Genomic DNA, 23,419 nt, shown 5'->3' with positions numbered 1-23,419 from the left:
CTCAATAACGCCGCCGCGGCCTCGGTTTCCCCCGCTGCCCGGAACTGGCTAAGAGGAAAATGCCGCATCACAGCGCCGGGCTGGCGGCTGTCTGCCCGCGGCCCCGAGCATCGCTGGGGAGGGGGCCGGCTGAGCCCGCTCCCGCCGCGTCCCCGCGCCGCCCAGCGTATATAGGGGCGAGCCGCTCGCTGCCCCTCCGTTAACTTTCCCGCATCCCGGAGCGGGGACCTCTCGGGGCCTCAAACTTTCCCGGCGCTGCCAACCCCGCGGCGCTGCGGGGGGCGGCGCGGCCCCGCGCTCGTCCCCCGGCGGCGTCGGGCGCCGCTCCGACTCCGGCCCGCCCCGCACGGGAGTGAAGGCGCCGGGCTCGGGCGGGCTGTGCTGCTGTTGCTCCCGCAGCCGCCGCAGCAGCAGCCGGAGGAGGATGGAGCCGGGCAAGGAGCCCCGAGCGGTGGGAGAGAAGCCGGGCGAGCCCGAGCCGGCTGTGTCCTTCCAGGCCCGGCTGTGGAAGAACCTTCAGCTGGGCAGCAAGGGCCGGAGCGGCGGCGCGCGGGCGACAGCCGATCGTCGCACTGCGGAGCCCCCCGCCCCACCGGCCGGTGGCAAGGCAGACCCGCTGCCCGCCGCCCGCTGGGCCGGCTTCAGGCGGCGGCGGCAGGTGCTGGACCGCGTCTTTTCGTCCTCCCAGCCCAACCTGTGCTGCTCGGCCGCCGAGCCGCTGGAGCCGGGCGGCGAATCCGGCTTCGCCCTGCGCCGGCTGCGCGAGCACCTGCTGCCCCAGGGCAAGGGGCCGCCTCCCGCCCGCCGCGACGGCTCCGCCGCCGCCGCCCCGCCGCCCCCCGCGGGACCCAAGGCCGGCGGCGAGGAGGGGCACCGCGGCGGGAAGGAGGGGCGGCGGCCCGGGGCGCACCTGTCCCACCAGAAGAGCTCCTCGCTGCCCAGCACCGCCTGCCTGGAGCAGCTGCTGCACGGCTCGCCCACCGCCGGGCGGAGGACGGAACCCCGGGCGGAGGAGGCCGACGGCGACGCGGTGAGTGCCTGCAGAAGGGACGGATGGATGGGGAGAGCCGAACCCGTCCCTGGAGGCGGCCGCCACCGCGCCCTGGGGCGGCCCCGAGCCACTCCCTGACGCGGGGCCGGGCCGGGCGGGGCAGGGGGCGGCGGTGGCGACGAGCCTGGAGTGCCGGGGTGGAGGGGCCGGGCAGGGCCGGGTGCACCTGCGGCGCACAACTTTCCGCGGAGCTGCGTGGTGTGTCTGGCAGCGGCGCGCCGCCGAGACCCCCCGCTGCTGGAGTCGCCGAGCGATGCGCGGTGTGTGCTGATGTGTTTTAAAGATGACTGAATATACACGGAAACGTGGGTTGCTTTTTTTTTTTATTATTTTTTTATTTTTTATCTTTATTTTTCAGCGCAGTTCCGTTCAGTAAAGAAACAGACCTTTTGTTTACAAAACATGCCAATTCTTATTTACTTGTGAGGGGATTACTCTTCTTCTTAGTAGGGTACAGTCATAACATTTGGAAGCAGTACTGCTAATGACAGCAGAGCCGCACGGAGCTTTCCAACAGTCGTCTGTAATGAGCAGGACCATGGCCAATTTCAGCACTTACTGGCTTTTATTCGGACTGTGCCCGTGTACCAAAACTGCTCTTTCTGATATTAGATAGAGCTTGCTGTGTCCTTTGCATGCTGATGGAGCTTACAGCTATGGATTGTGGTGTTTATTCTGAAGGGTTGACTGGAAATAGCTGTTCTGTGATTTCCAGTCTGTACATCCTCAGTCCCTCTTGTCTCCAGAGGTACCATCTCATTCAGGTTATTAAATCTGGTTTAATTCACCAGCTTCACTGGGCTACAGGACAGCAGGAGGAATGCAGTTCCAATTATAAAGCTCTGCTGGATATCCTCCATCAGCATCTGGTGCTCTCCAGAGGTTTGCATGGAGTGAGCTACATCTTTCATTGCTGCTGGGGTTCCAGCTGTAATGTCTTTCAGGAGCTGGACTCAGTGATCCTTACGAGTCTCTTCCAAGTCAGAATATTCATTGAATCAGGTCCTCTATGCTGTGTTCCTGGTTCAGCTGGGTTCCCACAGACCTCCTCCTTGGCTATAGGCCTGTTGAAATCAGTAGTAATAAAGTTTGGTATGATTAAGGTGTCTTATGGTGTCAGCCATCAGGCAAGAAAGTGTCCTGCTTGAATTAAATGGATGCCCACAGTAATCCAGAAATTGAACAGCTGCGATCCTCAGTGTGGAACATGTACCAGAACTTCTCTCCATCTTCCAGCAAAATCTCAAATCTCAAATACATTTTAAAGCAAGTTCTAATTCTGGCAGTATTTCAAATCTATTTATTTATTTATTTTTTATAAGAACATATTTTTAACATAGTCACATGGGAAAGCAGTATGAAATCCTGTGAGGCTCCTTCAGACTTCATGCACATTTATTCTGTTGATTTTATTATTATTATTATTATTATAGTTTTCTTTAGCAAATACATACTTACTAGATACTGAGGAAGATGAAGGAGGGGAATGCTAAAATCCTCTTAGAAATCAAGTTTGTTTTGCTTTTAAGCTAAAACTGGGGAGCTGTAGTGAGTGTAAGGGAACAGAAGTTATGTAGCAAGTGGGAAGACAGACAGGCTATGGAAGTTGCACCTCTCTGCGGATTTAATTTTGGAATGTTCTTCTTGGTGTAGGCAAAGCAATTGGGAGCAACTTGAACAAAGCTAGTGATACGGCAGTATTTGCCTGAACACTGGCAGTACAGCACATGCCTGGCTTTCTGGGGTGGATCTCCCATTGCGGTGGATCTGACTGGTGCATTGCTTCAAGAGAAGATGGGTACTCAAGCTTGCAGTCTTATGCAAAGAACAACTGCTACATTTGAACAGTAAATCCTGATCTGGTTCTCTTTGGAAGAATGCATACTTCTTAAAGCTGCCCTCAGATTGTTTTGAAGATAGATGGGTACCATAGCCACTATGCAGGAAACCGAGGTTCCTTGTTGCTACAATATAAGTACTGTTGACTAGGACCAGGAAATAACCATGGGTGTGACTGAGTATCATCCTATTTCTGCAACTGCAGCAACGGTGGGGGGGGGGGGGGAACTGCAGAAGCGGGCAGGCAAGGCTCAGCCTCTGGATGTGTAGCCATAGGGAAGGAAGCTTCATTAGCTCTGCTGCTCACAGATGCATTTGTTTAATTAATATGGCATCCTTCAGACCTACATTTATGGGTCTTCAGGGCCAGAAATCAGTTAGAGTGACTGTTGTATAATCCAGCATGATGCAAAGAAGAGAGGTAAGGCAGTGAGAAAAACCTAGAGGGGAGTATTCAGAAGACTGTTTGTCTCTCATTAATAGATAAACATTTCTTTAAAAAAGTTGGTGTAAGAGTGAGCTTTGTGTCTCTTGGGAGGGGATCTGCTGGATCGATAGATCAGTGCAAGAGGTTGTGTGTTAGAAACGTATCATTATACCAGTGTACTGAAAACAAACAAGGGGAAGTGCAGTGATTCTATTAAATAGAAACAGGAGCAGGGACAGCCCTAAGGAGGCCTGATGGGATGAAAGCTGAGCAGACTGTGGCAGAGGATGCAGGGCCAGTGAAGACCTGAGTGGCATACCATGCCTGGTTTTCTGCCTGTACAGAATAAATCCATACCTGGCATAGAGCCACTGGGGTCAGTGCAGTTATGCTAGCAGAACTCTTGCCTTGTTTGTTCTAATTAGTGTATCTTCCAGGTCACATTTCAGTAATTGATCCAGCCATTGAAGGCAAAAGAGCAAAATAAAAGGGAAAGCAAATGATGTCACTGAAGGTCTGCACTGATAAAGCCTCACAAGAATCTTCATTGGCACTTCAGACGTGAAAGGAATCAGCCTTTGGGAGGCAGAGGGCGCTAGGAAACCTGAACACCTCTGACCTCCAAGGAGTACCTTTTTCTGAGATAATGCTAATATAAAAGAAGACGAGTTGGAGGCAGCTAATTGGCACAGATGCTTGGAGGACAAGCCTTCTGAGAATGCAAGGGCAAAATTTTAGGCAATATGAGAAAACTTTCTTTTGGGAATCTGGCCACTGTCATGTACAGAAGCAGCGGATGAGTCAATGTTCAAGCTAACCTAATAGAAATTGCATGGAAATAACAAACAGGAGAAAAAAGTTGTTGTTGCTGAAGTTCTTTTCTTCCTTCTTCTTCTTTTTTTAATTTTTTTTTTTTTTTTTTTTCAAAAAAGTTGCAGTTTCTTGAGGCTGTTTGTTCCTCCCAGAGTTTAACTAGACATCCAGTCCCATCAAAGGATGTTGTGCACTGCCCTGTTCCCTCCTTGTATTAATTTCTGGTAAACTGTTTATCTTTGAGCAATTTGAGATGCTGAAGCCTGTTTGTCATGCTCTTTCAGACTATCATCCATCTGTCAGCTTACCCTATGGTAATGCCGTGTGTACATTGCTGACATGAAAACCAAGAGGTAGCACAACAGAGTAATATTTAACTATATCCTGAACAGTCTCTGCTTAATTAACTGGAGATCTCCTTGCAGTTTTCAAAGTGAGCTGTATCAGTTTTCAAAGTTGGCATATTAGCATTTCTTCTCCTGTGAAACACTTACCTCTCAGTTCATTTAAGATTTCTTTTTTTTATTCTTTTTATTTATTTTATTATTTTTTTTGCCCCCCTGCCTTCACTCTTATAAGGTAAGGCTGTCCAGTGTAAATTTATGATGCTGGGAGAAATAGGTGGTAGATGAGTATGAGTTGCAACAGTCTTCTGCTGAAGGAACAGCAACAGAAAGGTTGTTCATAGTATCGTGTGAGTTGGAAGGGACCTTAGAGATCATCGAGTCCAACTCCTGGGATTCGAGCCCTTCTGTGTAGCAGAGCAGCATTTCTGCCACGTGCGCCACAGGGGGGATTCGAACCCCGGGCCTCTGGTGTTGCAAGCAGCAATTCTACCACTGCGCCACCGGAGGCACACATGTTGAGTCCCCAGTGACTGCTGCAGTGTAATAACTTTTGGTGTAGGACATGTAACAAACCACTCCAGCTGAATTTCAAATGTCTGTGTTGAAACTCTACTGATTCCATTTATTTAATGCATTTCATAACTTTACTGAATAGTGTTGAACTTGTGAAGGGTGAAAAGCCAAACACCTAAACATAGTTGTAGAGTTAAACTCCTTCCCAGGAAATGCAGAAAAATATTTTTTCCCTTGCTGCTGATGTGTTGTATACAGATAATGACTGTACACAGCAGTTACTGCCATGTGCAGACTCAGTTACTTCCATGATGCAAAGAGAAGCACTTTTTTAGAGCTTAAAAAAATAAGACTAAAACAGTTTTAAAGCAGGCAGTGTGTCGGTCACATTCCATCTCTGTAGGTAGTTCTAATTTAACTGTTTTGTCTCACAATGTGATGCTAAAACATTAATAGACCTGAGTGTCATCTTTATTTTTTTGACTTTGATGGATGGCTGGCTGGTCCTTGGCAAGATGGCTGAGAACTCTTCACTGATCTGAAGACTAAGGTTTGGCTTTTCCTATCTAATCTCTTACTATGGATTCTAGATCTCAGTGATTTTGGTATCTTCTAGGGAATTTTAAGAAGGTAACTGTAATGTAAGCCCTAAAGCCGTAATTTTAAATAAACAGTCTCCCATGTAGCACAACTCTGACTCTTGAAAGGACAGAATAAAAATGTTTAAAAACTCAATTCCCCTGGCAATCCCTATGCTTCAGCTTTCTCAAACAAAAACTTTCCAACTGCTTTAGAATGTTATTACACCTAGTTCTGCATCCAAGGCTCTTTGAAGAAATAGGAGGTGTTTGAGGAAAATATTGGCTTTACTCTTTATTAATTAATAATTAAATTGGTTTTATAAAATATACAATTGGGATGGCTCAACCTAACTACTCTAATCCATTTTCCATTTGTTTAAAAATGTAAAAACAAGGCCAACAGAAGAGGAGAAAAAGAGAGTAGTAGATACTTAATATTTCTGATACAGATTCCCTAAAAGATGATAGTGAATCTATTAGTATTGCTCTGTAATCAAATCCTTCTCCAGATTGCTGCGTTTGTTGCCAGTTATCTACACTAACAGCAGCCTGGTTATAGCTTAGTAATTTATCCTTAGAAATGAGAGTATGTGTTTGGAGCTTTTTTTTTTTTTTTTCCCTTAAACACAGTTCTTGCTGTGATGCATCTGATGCTTAGCATCTGTAATGCTTGGAGCAGAACTTTTGGATGTTGTTCATTTTTGTGTGGTGTTCTCCCTTATTGCAGCATGGGGAGTTCTTAACCACTTTGTTTCTCATTAAGAAGAGGTGTTCTGTAATATGTGTCTGATGTTTCTATCACCTGATCTTAAGTGGATTTTTATCAGCTTACAGTTTTTCTGCTTCTTCTCCCCAGCTCCTCCCTCACAGATATAAGTATTGTTTTCATACTGACCTTAGCCAGGCAAATAGTCTGTCTCTCCAGAACTAAGCCTTTTTTAATTTTTATTTTATTTTATTTTATTTTAGAAATGTAGCAGAGAAAAAATGTTTGAATTATTGATTTTATTTTTTTTTCCCCCGTTAATAAATTATGTGCCATGAATGGTGGACTGTGTTGACAGATGATGACATAGGATAGGATAAGCTCTGGATGTGTTTTCTGCTTCCAATAGAAAAGAGGCTTTGTGTGCTAGGACACCAGCACTGTTTTGCTGGGCTGTCAAAATGTTCAAGTACCTGCAACAATCCTCTTTATTTTGTTTTTGGGAAGTGAAAAGCTCTGTAAGCAGAATTTATTCCTTCCTTCAGTTTATGTCATCTGTAATGCTTGGTTACTACTGTAGATTTTTTGTTGTTGTTTTGAGATCAAACCTTTCTTATTTTTCCCTCTTACGTGTTATCTCCTTTCTATTAAGATCAGAAGTTGGCTGTGAAAAATTCATTACTTCTGAATGAAGTCTTGTTGTTCAAACTTTACTCAAGTTCAAACTTATTCTTTAAATCCTTGTGGTTTTTCTCTAGCCTTCCTCTGTTTATTCAAAAGGGCAGAGAGAGAGGAAATGTTCATTCAGAGAAAGTAACTGAATTCAGTCACTTGTTTACCTATTTGCACAACTGGCACTAAAACACTTCATAAAACTGTGTATCGAACAGCTTTTGAAATGCAGCACTTGGACTCTGCAATAGTTCTGCAACTATTTCTCAAGAAACATCATGTTCAGAAATGAGTCATGAAATGTGATATCAGGAGAATTAGATGCTTTTTGAGAGAAAAGCTGAGTGCTATTTACATAATGCATTTGGCTTGAGCGTGAAAACCAGGCAGGCTATGGATGGGATCCCATATATTTGTTTAGATAGAGCACTTCACTCTTCTGTGCTTGTGGGCAGGTGACTGTGTTAGGCAAAGATGAATTTTCCCATAAAGATTGATGAACAAAATAAAATTAATGCACCTTGTGGAAATGTATGTGTGCATTTTTTTGCTCCTTGTCTAATTAAGTTGTACTGAACCTTGTTATCAATGAATATCTGTAATATGTTCACACCTTGTGCAAGCAGCTCTGTTTCATATCTGTTGTGTCGTAGACATATGTACCCATGAGATGCCTCTTTGTTGCTTCAGTTCTGTTATTAATTCAGCAGTTAGACTGCCCTGTAGCTAATGATAAATTTTTTATGAAGTTTGGTTTTATAGAAATATCAGCATCTTTTGAGTAATGTAGAGTATTCAGTTGTCTTTCTGGTAAGCTGCCTTATACCACAGTTTGCATAGTAAGAGAAGGAAAACTGTAGCTGATGTCTTGGTAGGTGACTGCAAGCCAGGTGCTCTTTCTAAGTCTTTTCTGCTTAATACTGCATCTCACTAATGAAGGAATCAGCTGAAATGCATTTCCAGTCTGAGCTAGCTCTGTATCTGTTGGCAGAACATGGCATAGACATTGAGAACTTTTCTAGAAACTAATTCACACCCAGTTTGAACAGGATTTCTGCAGCTTCTGTGCAAAAGAAAAACAAACAAACAAAAAAAGCCTTTGTGCTCCATCTGTAAAGCACAGTTGTCTTCCTGGGTCTCAGGGATCTTCATAATCCCCAAACCTCCAAAGTATGCTAAAGAGTTGCCTTGAGAATTTCCTTTGATTCTATCTGGCAGATAGTTCCATGTTCCTGGAGAGCAGGATCCAAATTCCTTCTAGCTGGAGAAAACAAGTACAGAGTTCCTGTTGTATTTGCTAGAAAGGGAATGATTACCAAATGAAACTTCCCACTCAGCAGTGAGCATGAAGTTCTAGGATGCTTGGTGAAAAGTAGAAATTATTTAACTCTCTTAGTTGAAGGTGAAAAATGTGGCTTTGGCCTTCATTTTAAGAATGTCCAGATGCCCTTGCCACTAAAGGCTTGTTGCCCACTTTTGTACAGACTGTTCTGTTACATTTGTAATTGCTTTTTAAACTTTTGAGCATGGTGGTGTTTTGATTTTTTTCTGGCATATTGTCATTGATATATTATTAATATAAAAACAGCTTGAATGTCAGTGCAATAAGAATTGGCTTTTGCAGTTCAGCTTTATACTGTATTTTCATGCTAATAACAGTACTGCCATCAGCTAGTATCCAGGAATAAATGTGAAGGAATAAATGCATGTGCAAAGTGTAGCCTTTGTGTGCTGCATTTAAAACAAACAACAACAACAAAACCCACTAAAAACCTCACTGATGTACAAGAATTGGGAGCTTTAATCTTTGTCATGTTTATAAGATTTGTATCTAAGATTCAACTAAGAAATGTAGTTCAGCATGCAGGGTGATATACATTTGCAGTGCTAAGATTTATGTTGCAATCATTTATGCGAATTAGTGCCAAGTGACAATGGAAACAATCTAATAGTCTCTGCATTGGAGATGTTGGAATGAAAGCTTTTTCCTTTTAAACATGTATCTAGTTTGGTCATTTTTGTTTATGTTGGGTTTGTTTGTGCATGTGGTTTCTTTTTCTTTCTTTTTCTTTTTTTTTTTCTGTTTGAGCATCGGAAGTTTTTCTTGCTTGGCTTTCAGGCTAGCAGCATATGCGTGGCTGTGTGGCTGTGCATGGAGGGGATGTGCTGGCTATGAGGCAGCAGCAGCGGTAGGGCATACAGCGTATCGCATGCAGGATTCTAAGTGACATGTTAGGTGGAAGTGTTTTAGGTTTGTTTTCATATTCTGGAAATGGGTTACTCAGCTTTAGAAAGTTGAAGTGTTACCTAACCTATGTACCATAGACCACTTAGACAGATAGCGTTTCTCAGTTGCATAATGAGGAAAAACTGAGCAAGTGCCCTGTTTACAGATAATTCCTCATTTTAGTTAAGACTAAAAAATGAAAAATCATCCTTAAAATCCTAGTGTGGTAGAAAAAGAAATGTTTTGGGTATAATGAATTATGCTGCTTTCTACTTTTTCCATTATACTTTTTTTTTTTTTTTTTCCTCCTTCCCCCTCTCTGCCTCCTCCCCACCCCCCCTTCAGTATCTCAGTGTGCAAAGTACAGCATTATTTTGGTTCCAAATAATCATTTTCATTGCTTTCTAATTTAACCTAAGTGGGGAATTTTGAGAAAATTCTGATCCCTTCCAGTGAGTATAGAGTGCTCTGCAGGTTGTTCCAAAAGTAATGCCTCCAATTTACTTCTATGGAAACAACAACAATTATGAAGAGCACAACAACCTTATTTCATAGAGCAAATTCTCACCAACAAAACATGCTTTTATAATACAGTCACCAGAATTAACTATGCATTTTTGCCAGCAATGAACAGGAGTCTGTGTGCTGTGCTTCTTGGAATATGCACCAGCAGAGGTGACCCACTGCTGTTGCTGCTTAAATGCACCACCCACTGCCTCACTGTGCTCACTCCGCTATTTGGTTTCCATAAATGTTCAGCAAGTGTTAGTGAATGTCAGTGAGTGCCATTGTTTCCACATGGAGGAATTCAGTGGCACAACTTTGCTTCATCTCTACTTCCATGTCAGGCACCATTCTGTCAGACTATGCCTCTGCTTCCATCTGTCACATGGCAACAACGTGTAGCGGGATATGAATGTGATGGTTTAACCTCTACTGCCATACAGCCAGCATCCCCTTCTGATGGTAGTGGGCCAGGGTAGAAAAATAGATGGCAGTATTTTCAGAGCTGTCCATGTAGAAAACATTATTTCCAAAATAATAAATTCATACAAAGAGAGCTTTTCAAAGCCACCCCTTAAAGGCTGGCATTTATTATTACAAGCCTTGTTAAGTAATTTCAGGTGTTCAGAAGCCAGATATTAAGCACAGCTGTGTAATATGGTCCTGGTGCTCTGTCCTGCTGTTCCTCAGGCAAACATTAACTTAGTACTTATTTGTAGCAGTGTTGTGAATAACAGCAAGTTGTAGTTTGTCAGATACTGCTGGAAGCCTCTTTCACTTGTGTAGTGGTGAGCTCACACTGAACTTATTTTACCTTTTTAGCTATAATTTTAAAATAAGCCTATTGTGGCAATGCAGAACAGCTGTACTCTACACAAACTGTTCACTGACAAAAACAAGATCATAGAATCAGAAGGTTGGAAGGGACCTACAAGATCATCTAGTCCAATCATCCTCCCTTTACCATACCTACAGAAAACCACTAAACCATATCTCCTAGCTCCCTATCCAGATGCCTCTTGAACACTGCCAGGGGTGGTGACTCCACCACCTCCCTGGGCAGCCTTTCCAGTGCCTGACCACTCTCTGAGAGATAAAGTTCCTTCTTATGTCCAGTCTAAACCTCATCTGATACAACTTGTGGCCATTTGCCACAAGATGAAAGCATGCTTAGTGATTTATTCCTACTTCTTTTTGCTTACACGCTTGTTTGCAGTCATGGTAACTGCAGATGCCAAAACTCAGGTGGTATATCTTATTATTTAGAAGTATCACTGTTTAGAGCAGTAGCATTAGTATTGCCTGTCAATGCAACCTTAGCACATGGTGCATAGTGAAGTTTAACAACTTCTGTCAAAATCCTCATGTCAGTTTCTTTGATTAGTGGAAAAGAAACAGCTGCTTGTAGTGAATAAGAATTTTTCCATCTTGAAAAATGGTTCAAAATATCCAGAAGAAAGGAAACAGCTTTTATTTGTCCTTGTACTGGGCAGATTTTTACACAGGCATGTGATTTGGTATGCTTTTTCATTAGCAAATGAGGCAAAAGAACAAAAGGTGTTGGCATCTCTTAATTGCAGTTAATTATGGGTAGTTGTCTTTCTTAGAGCTGTGATCATATTTACTTCCTTGGCAACTGTGTCGATGAATTTGTACCAAAGCTTTGAGAATCTCTGTACAGAGAGGTTGTGATGCTTAGGAGGAATGGATCATAGGCAACACAGAGCATTTTGGAATGGTGCACTTATTCGAGGCAAGGTTACTAAAATCTTTACAAGTCCCTTTCTAAGAAAAAGGCTGTTAGTTAGTCTCTTACTCTACCACTCAGTTCTTTTTGTTGTGAATGGGAGTAATTTCATTCTAGTATAATGAATGTGATGCACGTTACTTTTATTGTCGTCGAGAGAGCTGACAAGTGATGGAGGAAGAAAAAAGAGATGCGGAAAATAACAGGAGGACTGCAAGAGCCATGTCTGGGGAGATGGCCAGATATAGACAAGTGCTTTAGTCTGTAGAATTGCTGCCAGCTGTCCTTGGGAAATTCACTTTAGCAAAACAGGTTTCATTTGGCTTTCAGAATCAGTAAAAACAGTGCATCTGATTATTGCATTTGTGTGTGTGCATGCACTGAAGAGGAAGAGCAGTAGGGAAGGTGAACAGAATCTCTTGTCTGCTGCAAGTCCTTTCCTTTCTACTTTTTGTTACTGTGTCTTCATTGGTGTGATGACTTGCATGCTAAAGGTTTGCATACTAATGGTGCTGGCAAAATGAGTCCCATTCTGAACAGTGTGTTTCACCTTAATAGTATTGCACTGAAGTACTGTATTATCATTGCATTAATAGATATTCAGTCTTTTTCACTCATTTATGTATTTCTCCTATTAATACTCAGAGTTAGAACCTACCTGTTTCTGTATGCCCCTGCAATATTTTTACTTGTGATAAGGCAGACCTGTAGATCTCAGATATTCAATAAGAATGGATTTCATTTGCAGGAGGCAGAGAGCACAGTGATGCCAGGTTGTAGAAGTGCCACTGCTGTTTAACAATCAAGTTATGTGGGTACAGCCTTAAGAAGGCACTGGCATGGTCTTCTGTGCCTTCTGAAGGCTGTTGAAATTTGGAGGCACACCGTACTTTGGAAGGCAGCTGGCAAAACAGAGGCTTTCCATCATTGCAACATTTTATGGCACCTGAGCTGAAGTGTTAGTCTTTTGTTTTTTGTGAGTTCACTGGGGAATGCAGTAGCGTTCAGCAATTTATAATGCATAATAAAGTCAGTATATCATCACTTTGAGGTTTGACAGAGAAAAAGTTGGTATCCTTTATCAGCTTTGCTAGGAGCAGTACGGAACTATGACCCATGAGAGTTTATTTTTAAAATATAGAAAGGTTTATAAGTATGTGGCGGAGGTCTTTCATGCTGGGGATGAGTCTGAGGTTTCAGAAACTGACATTGTCCTTTCCTCTTAGAAAAGATAAAATTGAGATTGTGAAGGCAGCAGTTTAAGCATGCTTGTTACAACAGAAGTTGTTGAAAACTGTTTATGACAAAACCATGAAGTTGTATATGTTGTCTTTATTCTGGTTTTTCAGAATAGAAAAGCTGTCTTGTAAAAAGTTGACAAACAATTTAATTTGCCCTGTGCATACATGTCTGTGTTGTATACATGCTTGTCACCTAGTATGTGTCCTTAGATACTAAAAACCATAACTAGTAAGTGGCTAGAATGTAAATTTCTGCAAAAAACAGGATTACTTCTTAATTCACATCTGTCAGCTCTACTTATTTCTATCGCTTTGTTGCACACTGGTTATGTTGTTAAATGTGAAGTGGCAGATGGAGGTCCATCATCATATGGCCTATCTGAAATCAGAGGTTATGCCTATTATGTGCTGCATAGATGGGAACCTCCAGTTGTATTTCGTAGTTTGCCATTAAATTCAGTTTTAAAACAGTGGGGAAAGATGCAAAAGCACTGACAGCTACAAGCAAATATTGCTGTTCCAGTTGTTTTGCAAGATTACATGCATCAAGTGTTTATTTCCGTATAGGAAGAAGCATTTCAAGAAAATTGTCTTGTTAGGCTGTCAGAGGAACTGCTGTCCTAAGTAGAGTTAAATGTCAACTGCGTTTCAATTCCCAATCCTCAATGTTTCATTTTGTTTAGGCAAATATAAAGCCACTGTCATTTCTCCTGTCTGGAGAAATCTACTGTTGTAAATCATGTGAGAGGAATAAGCCAGCACTCCTTGTTTCTTTAGTTCTTTATTTATTTGCTGTGGATCAGAAAGGGCCAACCTGCTGTAAGTAACACTTGCATTTTATTTGTGCTGCTTGATTGCTTATAATGGAGAAAATGCCTTGAGGCATAAAATACATTAAAGTGTTGCTTTGTTCAAAATGACACTGCAGCATCTAGAAGAAATAATTGAACAAAGTTACACACTTCAGTTTTTTCCATGTATGAAAGTCATGCATCAGTTCATGAGCAGCGTCTAGATGAAGTGATTACAAAATGTGAAAGGCAAGATTATTGCTGGACTAGCCATTATAAAAATAAGGGTGAAGAGTAATCTTTGTGCTTCTTTGTGGCAGATGTCTAATAGCATTTTCTCCAGTGCAGCTGTAGTTATTATAAAGGGTGGCCAGCAGGAATACTCTATTAGAAAACTCAAAAAGATTCTGTCAAACTCAGTGCCCAGGTTATAATCTGCTCCATGTTGGTAAATACAGAAAAATAAGCAGACAAAACACACACATTTGTTTCTTCCACCGTAGCTAAAATCTTAGCTTTCTCTTGTTTGGAGGTGAACCTTTTATAAGGTGCAGGGGGAAAAATTATCCATTTTGTCTAATGTGTGAAATGTATCTATTCAGAGGCTGACTTCACAGAATTCTTCTGTTTCTGTTTGTTATGTTGGTAACGGTTTAAGGATAGATCTGTATGTTGATTTGTGCAGGTCTAATGTTATTTTTCTTAAGTATCTTCTGATAGTTTTCACTGAGATCTCCTGAGAGGTCCCTGTCTCTGCAAAATGCCAAGAGAAGGAGATTAGACACATAAGAAACTGACGTAGAAATAAGCTGCTCTCCAAGTCAAGCAGCTTTCCTGCCCACACAGGAGCTTTCCAGTGCAATCACTTTCAGAACATGGAACGTACTTGCTGAGTGAACGAGCAGTGGCAGCCAGAGATTAATGTGCTCTGCTTTGCACAAGGTTGTGTAGCATTCTGGGGAAAAACCTTTGTACTTCTGGAAATACATGATTTGAACAGCAATAATGTGCCTGATTTGTCAAGGATAACTAATTGTGTTTTCTTACTGAGCCATTTATGGAAGATTGATTTTTCTCATAACTGGAATTTCAGTGTCGTGGCAGATCAACACATCCAATTAAAAAGCTTTAATCAGAAGATCACAATATGTTTGTTTTACATGTAAAACTGAAGTAAGCAATTTTTTTTTTGTTATTATCTGGCAATGGTGAGGCACAAATGTACAGAGGGAAGAAGCATGAGGTGTGATCTCACAAAAAGTTGCAATTACATTCAGAAACAACCAGCAGAGGAGGACAGTGAGACAGTTAAATGCAGAAGAAGAAACAACCATCAGCTACTCTGTTCAGCAGCTGCTGTTTCTACGCAAGCTAATTGGAAACTGACAAGGGACTTCTTATTTAAAACTGATTAATTTGTTTCCTTGTCTGTTGTTGACTGGATAGAAAATATGCCAGACTTCAGATTGGGAAAGGCACTGTTCAGATGATGAACTTCTTGATATTAAAAGAGGAAAGTGGATTTCAGTTTGAAAGGTGGATTTTCTCTCCAAGGTGCCTGTTTATAAAACTGGACCATATAAAAGTAAGTATGCCACATCCATCGCTGGGCTCAGGATATGCTCATCCATTACATTGCCACATCTGCCTGCAGGTTCTGGATGCCTTCTCTAGCATCCATTTCATGCCAGCAGGATGAGTTGATTGATTTGATTGATCACTTAGTGACCACATCATTGCTTGATCTAATGGAGAGGAAGAAAAGCAGCCTTAAGAGAGATTGAAAGGGATTCCAGGTGACCTTAGTCTGATGATTAGGGCATTTAGGTGGGTGGCAGCAGGGATTATTAAATTCCAGCTCAAAAGTAGGTGAAACAGGATTTATTTTAACTTGTCTCAGCTTCAGTGTAGTTCTGCTATGACGCACTGTGTGTAAAGTGAGCATGTTGCTGTCACCTCTCCAGTCATTTTCTCTAAGTGTGGACAGGGAGGTGTGCACCAAGCAATCCTGCTTCATGGCTTTGGTCAAGAAGCCTGGGGGAAAAGATTCTGTAAGAGTAATGGCAGGGTTCAGAGAAGGGCTATATTACACAGCAGCTCTGTGTTGTGACATATTTGAAACGTCAGTGTCTGGTTGCCAGCAAAAGTTAAAACATAGACTTCACATACACCTATATTTAGATGGCATTTCACTTCTATAATACTTTTATGCTTTTTTCCCCCTGTAATCTAGCAGCAACAATGCATCTGTGCAGGTAATACACAAACTTTTTCCAGAGCTCTTCCAGTCTAGAGCATTGATAACCTGGCAACCCATCCTTACTACTCAGTACTAAAATTCTGTTGTTCATTCTCAGTGGTTCTCCTTCCTTGCCCCTTTTCCCCAATCACACATCTTGAATGTTGTTTTTATTCTGTACAGTGTATTATACTTGTACTTACAGAGTTGGTGAGCATTACTCCACATATGGGCTATTCAAATAAAAGCATGGTTGGTGAGTGGTCACATGTATGCTTATATTTAAGTTCATACTTGCTTGATAAACACAGCTGATATTTTTAGATGAGAAGTTGCATTAAGAGTGAAAAGTTCTGCCTCCCAATGGTCCTAGTCTGCAAGACATGGAAACAGTAGTCTTCCTGTTTCAGAATGGCCCTGTCTTGTGCTGCTGCTCTGTACCTGCAGATTTACTTGTTTGTTTATTTTTTATTCTTTATCTTTTATTTCTCTGTCATATGGAGATGATCAGAGGGCTGGAACTCCTCCCCTATAAATATAGGCTGAGGGATCTGGGCTTGTTCAGCCTGGAGAAGAGAAGGCTGTAAGGAGACCTCACTGCAGCCTTCCCGTATTTAAAAGGGGATTATAAAAAGGAGGGGAATCAACTTTTTACATGGGTAGATAGTGATAGGACAAGGGGGAATGATTTTAAGGTCAAGGAGGGAAGGTTTAGATTGGATATCAGGGGAAGTTCTTTACCAAGAAAATGGTGATGTGCTGGAACAGGCTGCTCAGAAAGCCTGTAGATGTTCCATCCCTGGAGGTGTTCCAGATGAGCTTGGAAGGGGGTCCTGGGCAACCTGGTCTAGTATCAGATCTGGGAGTTGGTAACCCTTCCTGCACCAGGGCAGGATTGGAACTTGATGATTTCTGGGGTCCCTTCCAACCCAAACCATTCTATGATTCTATGATATATATTTAAGCAAAATGAGAATGTGGTCTTGTAGGAGTCTTGGTTAACTCAATTAATAATCTTACAAGGTGACACTTTAATTCTTAGAAGCATGTGGGAAAGAAGATGGAGGCAGTTGCAGGAAAAAACTGGCTGCAGGAAATAGCTGTCTTACCATTCCAATGCCAGTTCACAAGAAAGGTGGAATAATTTTTTTTCAACTGTATATGAAGTTGGGTATTTTTATTTTTTTTTTTTTAAGGTATTCTTATTTATATCGCTACTGACATTCTATGTTAGGAACTGGTGGATGCATGCAATAACAAATACATACACATTGCATAATAGGAAAAGGTATTACCTCATTGATAATGTGCTTTTCCACATATTTTTGTTCCTGCATCAACGTTATATACTTGTCGAGTTCACTCCCTCAATTAAAGAAGAAAAATGTAATAAACTCAATCCAGCTTTCAGAATTGTTAGTACCATTTTATAACCATGCAATGAAAACTGACTTGTCTGTTGCCACATAAATTTGGATAATTCTTGCTAACTGATCTTACAGTATTAATTAGGAAGTAATACTTAAGAATAGCTAGGTATTTTTTTCTTGTGTGTGTATTATCTAAAAGGTGACATTTTAAGTAACAAATCCTTTACAGTTCAGTCTTTGCCATCAGATGAACCTTGTCCTGTCACAGATGAACAGTTTTATTTTCTGAAGTATTTTGCTGAAGGCAACCTGTTTAAGTTGTCATTCTGATGTGTTTCAGCTTGGTGTTTGCACAATGTGGACACCTCTAATAAGACTTATGTATTTTCTTCTCTTTTGCTACACCAGAAGTAGCGCTTCCATGTGGAAGACTGCATTTTGATTAGTCTCTTTATTTTTTATTTTTTTCCCCTTTTGATTTGATTTCTCACAATTGTACATGTTTCTGTATTCCATTGTACTGTAGAGAGCATGCTACTATACTAGACGGGTTGGCCCGTCTTCTTCTCTTTCTTTCTTATGTAATGAATGACACCGCTGTGAAAGTTTCTGTTTCTTTCATGTAGAACGCACTACTTGTAGCATTCATATTGGCCTCTGTTTTAATGCAATTTTAGCAGTATGATCTGTGGGAGGAAATAAGCAAAACCATCAGTTCATGGAATCACCAAGGTTGGAAAGGACCTTCAGGATTATCTAGGCCAGCCATCTATCTACCACCAATATTTCCCCACTAAATGATATCCCTTACTATAGGTAACCATTTCTTGAATGACTCCAGGGGTAGTGACTTCACCACCTCCCTGGACAGTCCATTCCAGGACCAGAACATTCCTTCAGAGAAGAAACTTTTTTCTAATAACCAGCCTGAACTTCCCCTAGTGCATCTGGAGGCCGTTTCCTCCACTCCTCTCATTACTTATGTGGGAGAAGAGGCCAACCCCCACCTCGCCACAGCTTCCTTTCAGGGAACTGCAGAGTGATAAATTCTCCCCTGAGACTTCTCCAGATTAAATAATCTCCGCTCTCCCAGTCACTCCCCATAAGACTTGTGCTCTTGACCACTCACAGCTTCATTGCCCTTTTCTGAACATGCTCCAGGGCATGTTCAGTGTCTTTATTTTAGTGAGAGGCCCAACAATGAACACAGTTCTTGAGGTGCAGTCTCACTAGTGCTGAATACAGGGGGTCAATCACCTCCCTTCTCCTCCTGGCAATGCTCTTTCTGATTCAAGTCCAGGTTCCATTGGCCTTCTGGGCTACCCGGGCCTGCTGCTGGCTCATATGTAGCTGAGCACTGACCTGCACTCCAATGTGATTAGCCTGCTTCTAGCAGGAAAACTGGAAGGCAACTGAGTGCCCACTGATTTATTGTTATTTTCAGACTCCATCCCTATTGCTCCTGGAGAAACTTGGAGAAAGCTGCCTTTCTTTCCATTAATGTTACTGGTGCTCCTAGCCTTTCATGACCCTTCTCCATCATGGTATTGTGCCTGTGACCTGATACATGGTAGCTCTGCTAGAGGTTTTGGTGCTGTTAGTATCACTTGGCACCATGCAGAGAATGCCAGTGTAGCTGTAAGCAGTATGATATACTTGTGGTAACAGCCTCAGGTGTTTTCTGTGCATCTGTGGTACAAAGAAACAAGATGGTGTTCACCGCTTCAGAGGATGGAGCTTGCTTTCCCTTGTGCTTCATTGTGCCTGACACTGTACTTGCCTGAGGAATCATAGATAAGGACACAAGTGACAGGGAGATGTCTGTCTGCCCATGGGTTTTCCTCGTGCAGTTTTGCATCCTCGGCAGGCAGGGTTTGGCCTGGAGAAATAGCACTTATGTTGACTGCTACTAGATAATTTTAACGGGGGTAAAAAGATCACTCTGTTCTTGGAAATAAATTGTATTGCTGTTAGTAATGAAGTACACAGATGCAGCCAAGCTTTTTGATGCAAAGTTTTGTATAGCACTGTGTGTGTATGTGTGCATAACAGCAACTATATTGAAGAATTGTAAGTAATCTCATGCTGCAGTATTTGTAGAAAATAGAAGACTTTGAAGAGAAGTGGAAATAAATGCAGCTGTAGATAGCCTTGGAAATTTGTAATCAAACTGTCTTACTGTGAGTTTACCTCTTTGTTTCTTTACTTGGAGTACTTTTAGGTGAGAATTAAAAAAATAAAAATAAAAAAAAAGTGATAAACAGGGACAGACCAAAACTACTACATATTGAGAAACAGAAAATATATGCTGTAAGACTGTTTTTATCCAATGCCCTGTGAGAGGATTTGTTTTGAAGGCTGCACACTTCTACTATCTCAATGAATAGAATTTAAAATAATTTCATTTTTGGGTCCAAGCTTAACTACAGAGATTACTTTCCACAACTTATTATGAATATTTATTACAAAGCTTTAGGGGAAGGTTTTGACTTGAAAGATCTGAACTAAAGCAGTCAAGAAGTAGTTCAATTTCTTGTCAATAACCTGTGCTAGTTAGGAATTGTATAGGTTTTTTTTGTTTGTTTGTTTGTTTGTTTTTTTGGCTGGTTGCAGCCAAAAGGTTGTGATCAATGGTTCTGTGTCAGGGTGAATGCCAGTCATGAATAGCATCCAGCAGGGGTCAGTCTTGGAACCAGCGCTATTCAGCATCTTCATCAGTGACACAGATGATGGCACTGAGTGCACTCTCAGCAAGTTTGCAAATGACACCAAGATGAGCTGTGTAGTCAGTACACTGGAAGGAAGGGAAGCCATCCAGAGGGACCTGGACAGGCTGGAGAAGTGGGCCCATGTGAACCTGATGAGGTTCAACAAGGCAAAGTGCAGGGTGCTGTACTTGGGTTGGGGCAATCCCAGGTATTTGTACCAAATGGGGGAAGATCTTAAGAGCAGCCCTGTGAAGTAGGACTTGGGGGTCCTGGTGAACAAGAAGCTGGACATGAGCCAGCAGTGTGTACTTGCAGCCCAGAAGGCCAACTGGACATGGAAATATTTGCACCCATTTACACTCATTGATGCTTGCTGAATGTTTCTGGGGACTAAATGGTGAATACGAGCCCAGTGTGGTGGTGGTGGTGCATTTCAGCAATGGGTGACAGTGACAGTGGGTCATCTCTGTTGGTGTGGATTGTTCTGAGCATGGCATGCAGGCTCTTGGCCATCTCTGGTGAAAAGCCACAACTGATGGAGGTGATGACTGCATTGAAAAAGAGTGTTTGCTCTATCAAACACTGTCATTTTGCACTTTGTTGTAGCTTCTGTGGAAATGAGTAGGAGGCATTATTTTTGGAGTGGCTCCCATAGTTTTGCTAATTTTCTTTTCACTGCATGTTATTGCAATGCTAGGTAATGAATACAGTGATAATATATCAGTAGAATTTGTTTTTAAGTTGATATCTATGGGGAAAGTATTTTCTGACTTACCTAAGCAGTCTACCCTCAGAGGCAGCAAGGGGCTCTTTCAGTACTGACTCTGAAGAACTATCCTTAAATTAAGCCAAGAATAAGACTGAATCAGAAAGCCACAAAGGTTGTGATACCTCAATAAATAAATAAATTACTTTATGTGCATTACACCATACATATGCATGCGATGTTCATTGCAGTCCAGTATGATGAATGCCAAATTTAAAATGAACACGCCACATGAAAATACTGTTTTCCTAGTAGTGTACCTGCTGCTTATTCCCAGTGAGTGTGGATCCTGTTTAGACATGCAAGGCTTTTTACACTGAGGCAGTTTATTTAAGTTCTAACATCCAGTTTTAACACTTTCGTGATAAACCTCATTTTGCAAAATGCTCAGTAACTTTTGTTGTGAATGGAGCTCTGAAAAAAGTCTAGCTGCTTATGTAAGCTCTGAAATACAGGCAAGTTTGTCATAGTCATCTGAAAAAACTCCAGACCTCCTGCATAAGATATACTTTGTTAGCATTACTTCTGCTGAAAAAGAAAAGCCTAACTAGAAAATCTCATAGCTCATCCAAAAACTGTGTTTTCCTGCCTCAGAATTTTACCTTCAAGGATAAATTGGCAGCTCTTGGTGCTAGCAGTGGTTGTGCAGAGATTTTACATATCTGTACATATGTTTTTATTTTAGCGTGACTAGCAGATCAATGAGAAGTTAAAACAGTAATGAAGGCAAATGAGGAATTTTCTGAACTGTTTGGTTCACGTGCTTCATATACTCACAAGCTTTAATCAGTTACTAGCAACGTTTGCATCCTGTATGTGAGGGAAAATCCTGTTGTGAAGCACACGCCACTGCCTGCCCAGAGCTGTGGGAGAGGATGGCACAGATCACTATACAGGTAATACTCCAAAGGATGTCACAGGTAACCTTGTTCTCTTCAGGTGCTAGGAATCCCACTGACGGGCCTCCCATCAGTATGGACTGCTGTCTGTGGGAAAGCCATCTGGCATTTTGTTTTTGTTTTCCAAGGCATTTTCACACATGAAAACAGTCCCACCCCACATTCCTGTGGTCACGGAAAGGACATTCCCGTGGGGCTTGGGCTCCAAAGCTTGATAAGGATGAGGCCATGCAGGTGGCATGAAGGCCACACTGATCTCCCTCCTCTGCAGGCTTGTCCATACCTGAGTGGTAGCTGGTTTGAGGGGGGGGGGGAGGGGGGGGGGGGTAGTTAGCACCTCGTTGTTACTACCTTTTTACTCCTGTGGAAATGGTTCTGTGGAACAACGTTTCCCTGCCACAGTGGCAGTGATGTTATATCGCTTTTTGAATTAAATCGTCTTCCAACAGCTCAAGGAAAGGAGAATGTTTAATCGTCTTGCAGGAAAGGAAGGGCCAGGTTTCTTTTTACTGTCTCAGTGTGTCCCAGAGCTGTCTCCCTCACCAAACACAGCTTCTTGTTTACATTCAGCCTGGATGAGATGAGGTCCCCTTGTTTCAGTAACCACAAAGATTTTGCTGGGGGCTGGGGAGAAGCAAAGACAAGTCTGCCTGGCTTTTCTCCCTTCCCCATGCTCTGCAACTCACAGGACTGTTCCAAAATGAGCAAGAGAATCCACATGTAAAAGGTTTGGGAGTTCATGCTCTGTGAAGTCTACTCTGTTTAAGCATTTTCTGTTGTTCAGCACAGGGTACAGCACCAACTACTCTAAGCTGAGATATGGAACATGTTCTGAACCACCTCTTTTTTGTCGCATGGGAAGTTTAGAAAAGAATCTTGCAAAGAATTAAGGGAGGTCTGGGTGTGGAAGGAGAATGAGCAGAGAAAGAAAGCCAAAATGCTTACTCATTTTTTCTTTCTGAATTTGTAGGTAGGTTCTTAGCTCTTCTCCCTTCTTGGAGATGCTGGCCTGTGACAGAGCTTCTTAGTATGGGAGCAGAAACTGGAACTTAGGAGAAATGAGATGGCACAGGCATCCTTGTAGGAGGCTGGGATAGGTTTTTACATGGTTCTAGTAGCATACTCCTCTATTCTGACTAATAAATAAATAAAATTAAATAAACTAATTAAAAATAAGATTAACAAATTCTTCTTATTACATCTGTAAGTATTTCTGTTGTCAGTATGTCATTTTTTGAGAAGATCATATCCACGTTTAAAACACCTATTAACCTGTGGGTATGTTTCATTGTTTCTTAAAGACTTCATCTTTCAAGGTCTGCTGTTCGACATCACTGTGGTGGGATCAAGCCTGCCATGCTGTGGTGATTGCCTCACATGCAGGGATTCCTTAGTGCTGAGGGCCATGAACACCTCACTCTTTAAGTCTGCAGCAAAGGAAATGTAAAGGTGGACAGGCAGCTGTGTGTCCTGGCTTTGCTTTCAGCATTCTGCTGCTGCTGAAAGTCAGGCTGTAACTTTCCAAGACTGCTTTAAGCAGCAGTGTGGCTAGTCCGGATGGCTGAGGAGCTAATAAGTGCTATGAAGCAACTGCCAAAACCTGTAGCGTGTTCACCTTGCTGGTCAGGAGAAATGACTTTGAAATTTCCTGATTGTTCAGAAGTTGTTCTTGCACAAGCTTACATTTTCTGTGTGGTGCTGTTTATGTGGAGAGTACTAACCCCCTGTCTGTCCATTTTATGAGTTCAGTGTAAACTGTTAGAGGGATGAGGTGGAACATGGCTATCCATGTGTCCCGAGTGATGGCAATTATCAGGTCTCCTACTGTTAGAAAAAGTGCTACATATTTTCTTAGATGTGTGTTATATGAACTGAGCCATGAAGGAGAAGCACTTTTCAGAAGACCAGATAGTCAGGTATCAAGACAGTTATCTGGAAACAAATGGTGCAAAAGTGTTGTACTGTTGTGAGGTTGATT

General features: G+C 42.1%; 1 protein-coding gene across 4 annotated transcripts in view; it reads left to right on the top strand.

Moving 5' to 3' along the window:
* The first annotated feature begins 321 nt into the window (after positions 1-321).
* MCTP1 (multiple C2 and transmembrane domain containing 1) overlaps positions 322-23,419 on the top strand; it is a 246,706-nt gene continuing 223,608 nt past the window's right edge. For 2 of the 4 annotated variants that reach the window (XM_072359050.1, XM_072359049.1), the window contains exon 1: positions 322-1,030. In XM_072359050.1, the coding sequence (XP_072215151.1) occupies positions 425-1,030 (606 nt within the window). In that variant the 5' untranslated portion in view covers positions 322-424. The remainder of the gene's footprint in view (positions 1,031-23,419) is intronic. The other 2 variants (XM_072359052.1, XM_072359051.1) reach the window with 2 other exon arrangements.

This window comes from Excalfactoria chinensis, chromosome Z (genome assembly GCF_039878825.1).
Source record: "Excalfactoria chinensis isolate bCotChi1 chromosome Z, bCotChi1.hap2, whole genome shotgun sequence".
Lineage (NCBI taxonomy): Eukaryota > Metazoa > Chordata > Aves > Galliformes > Phasianidae > Excalfactoria > Excalfactoria chinensis.
This window is presented reverse-complemented; position numbering and strand designations above follow the sequence as displayed.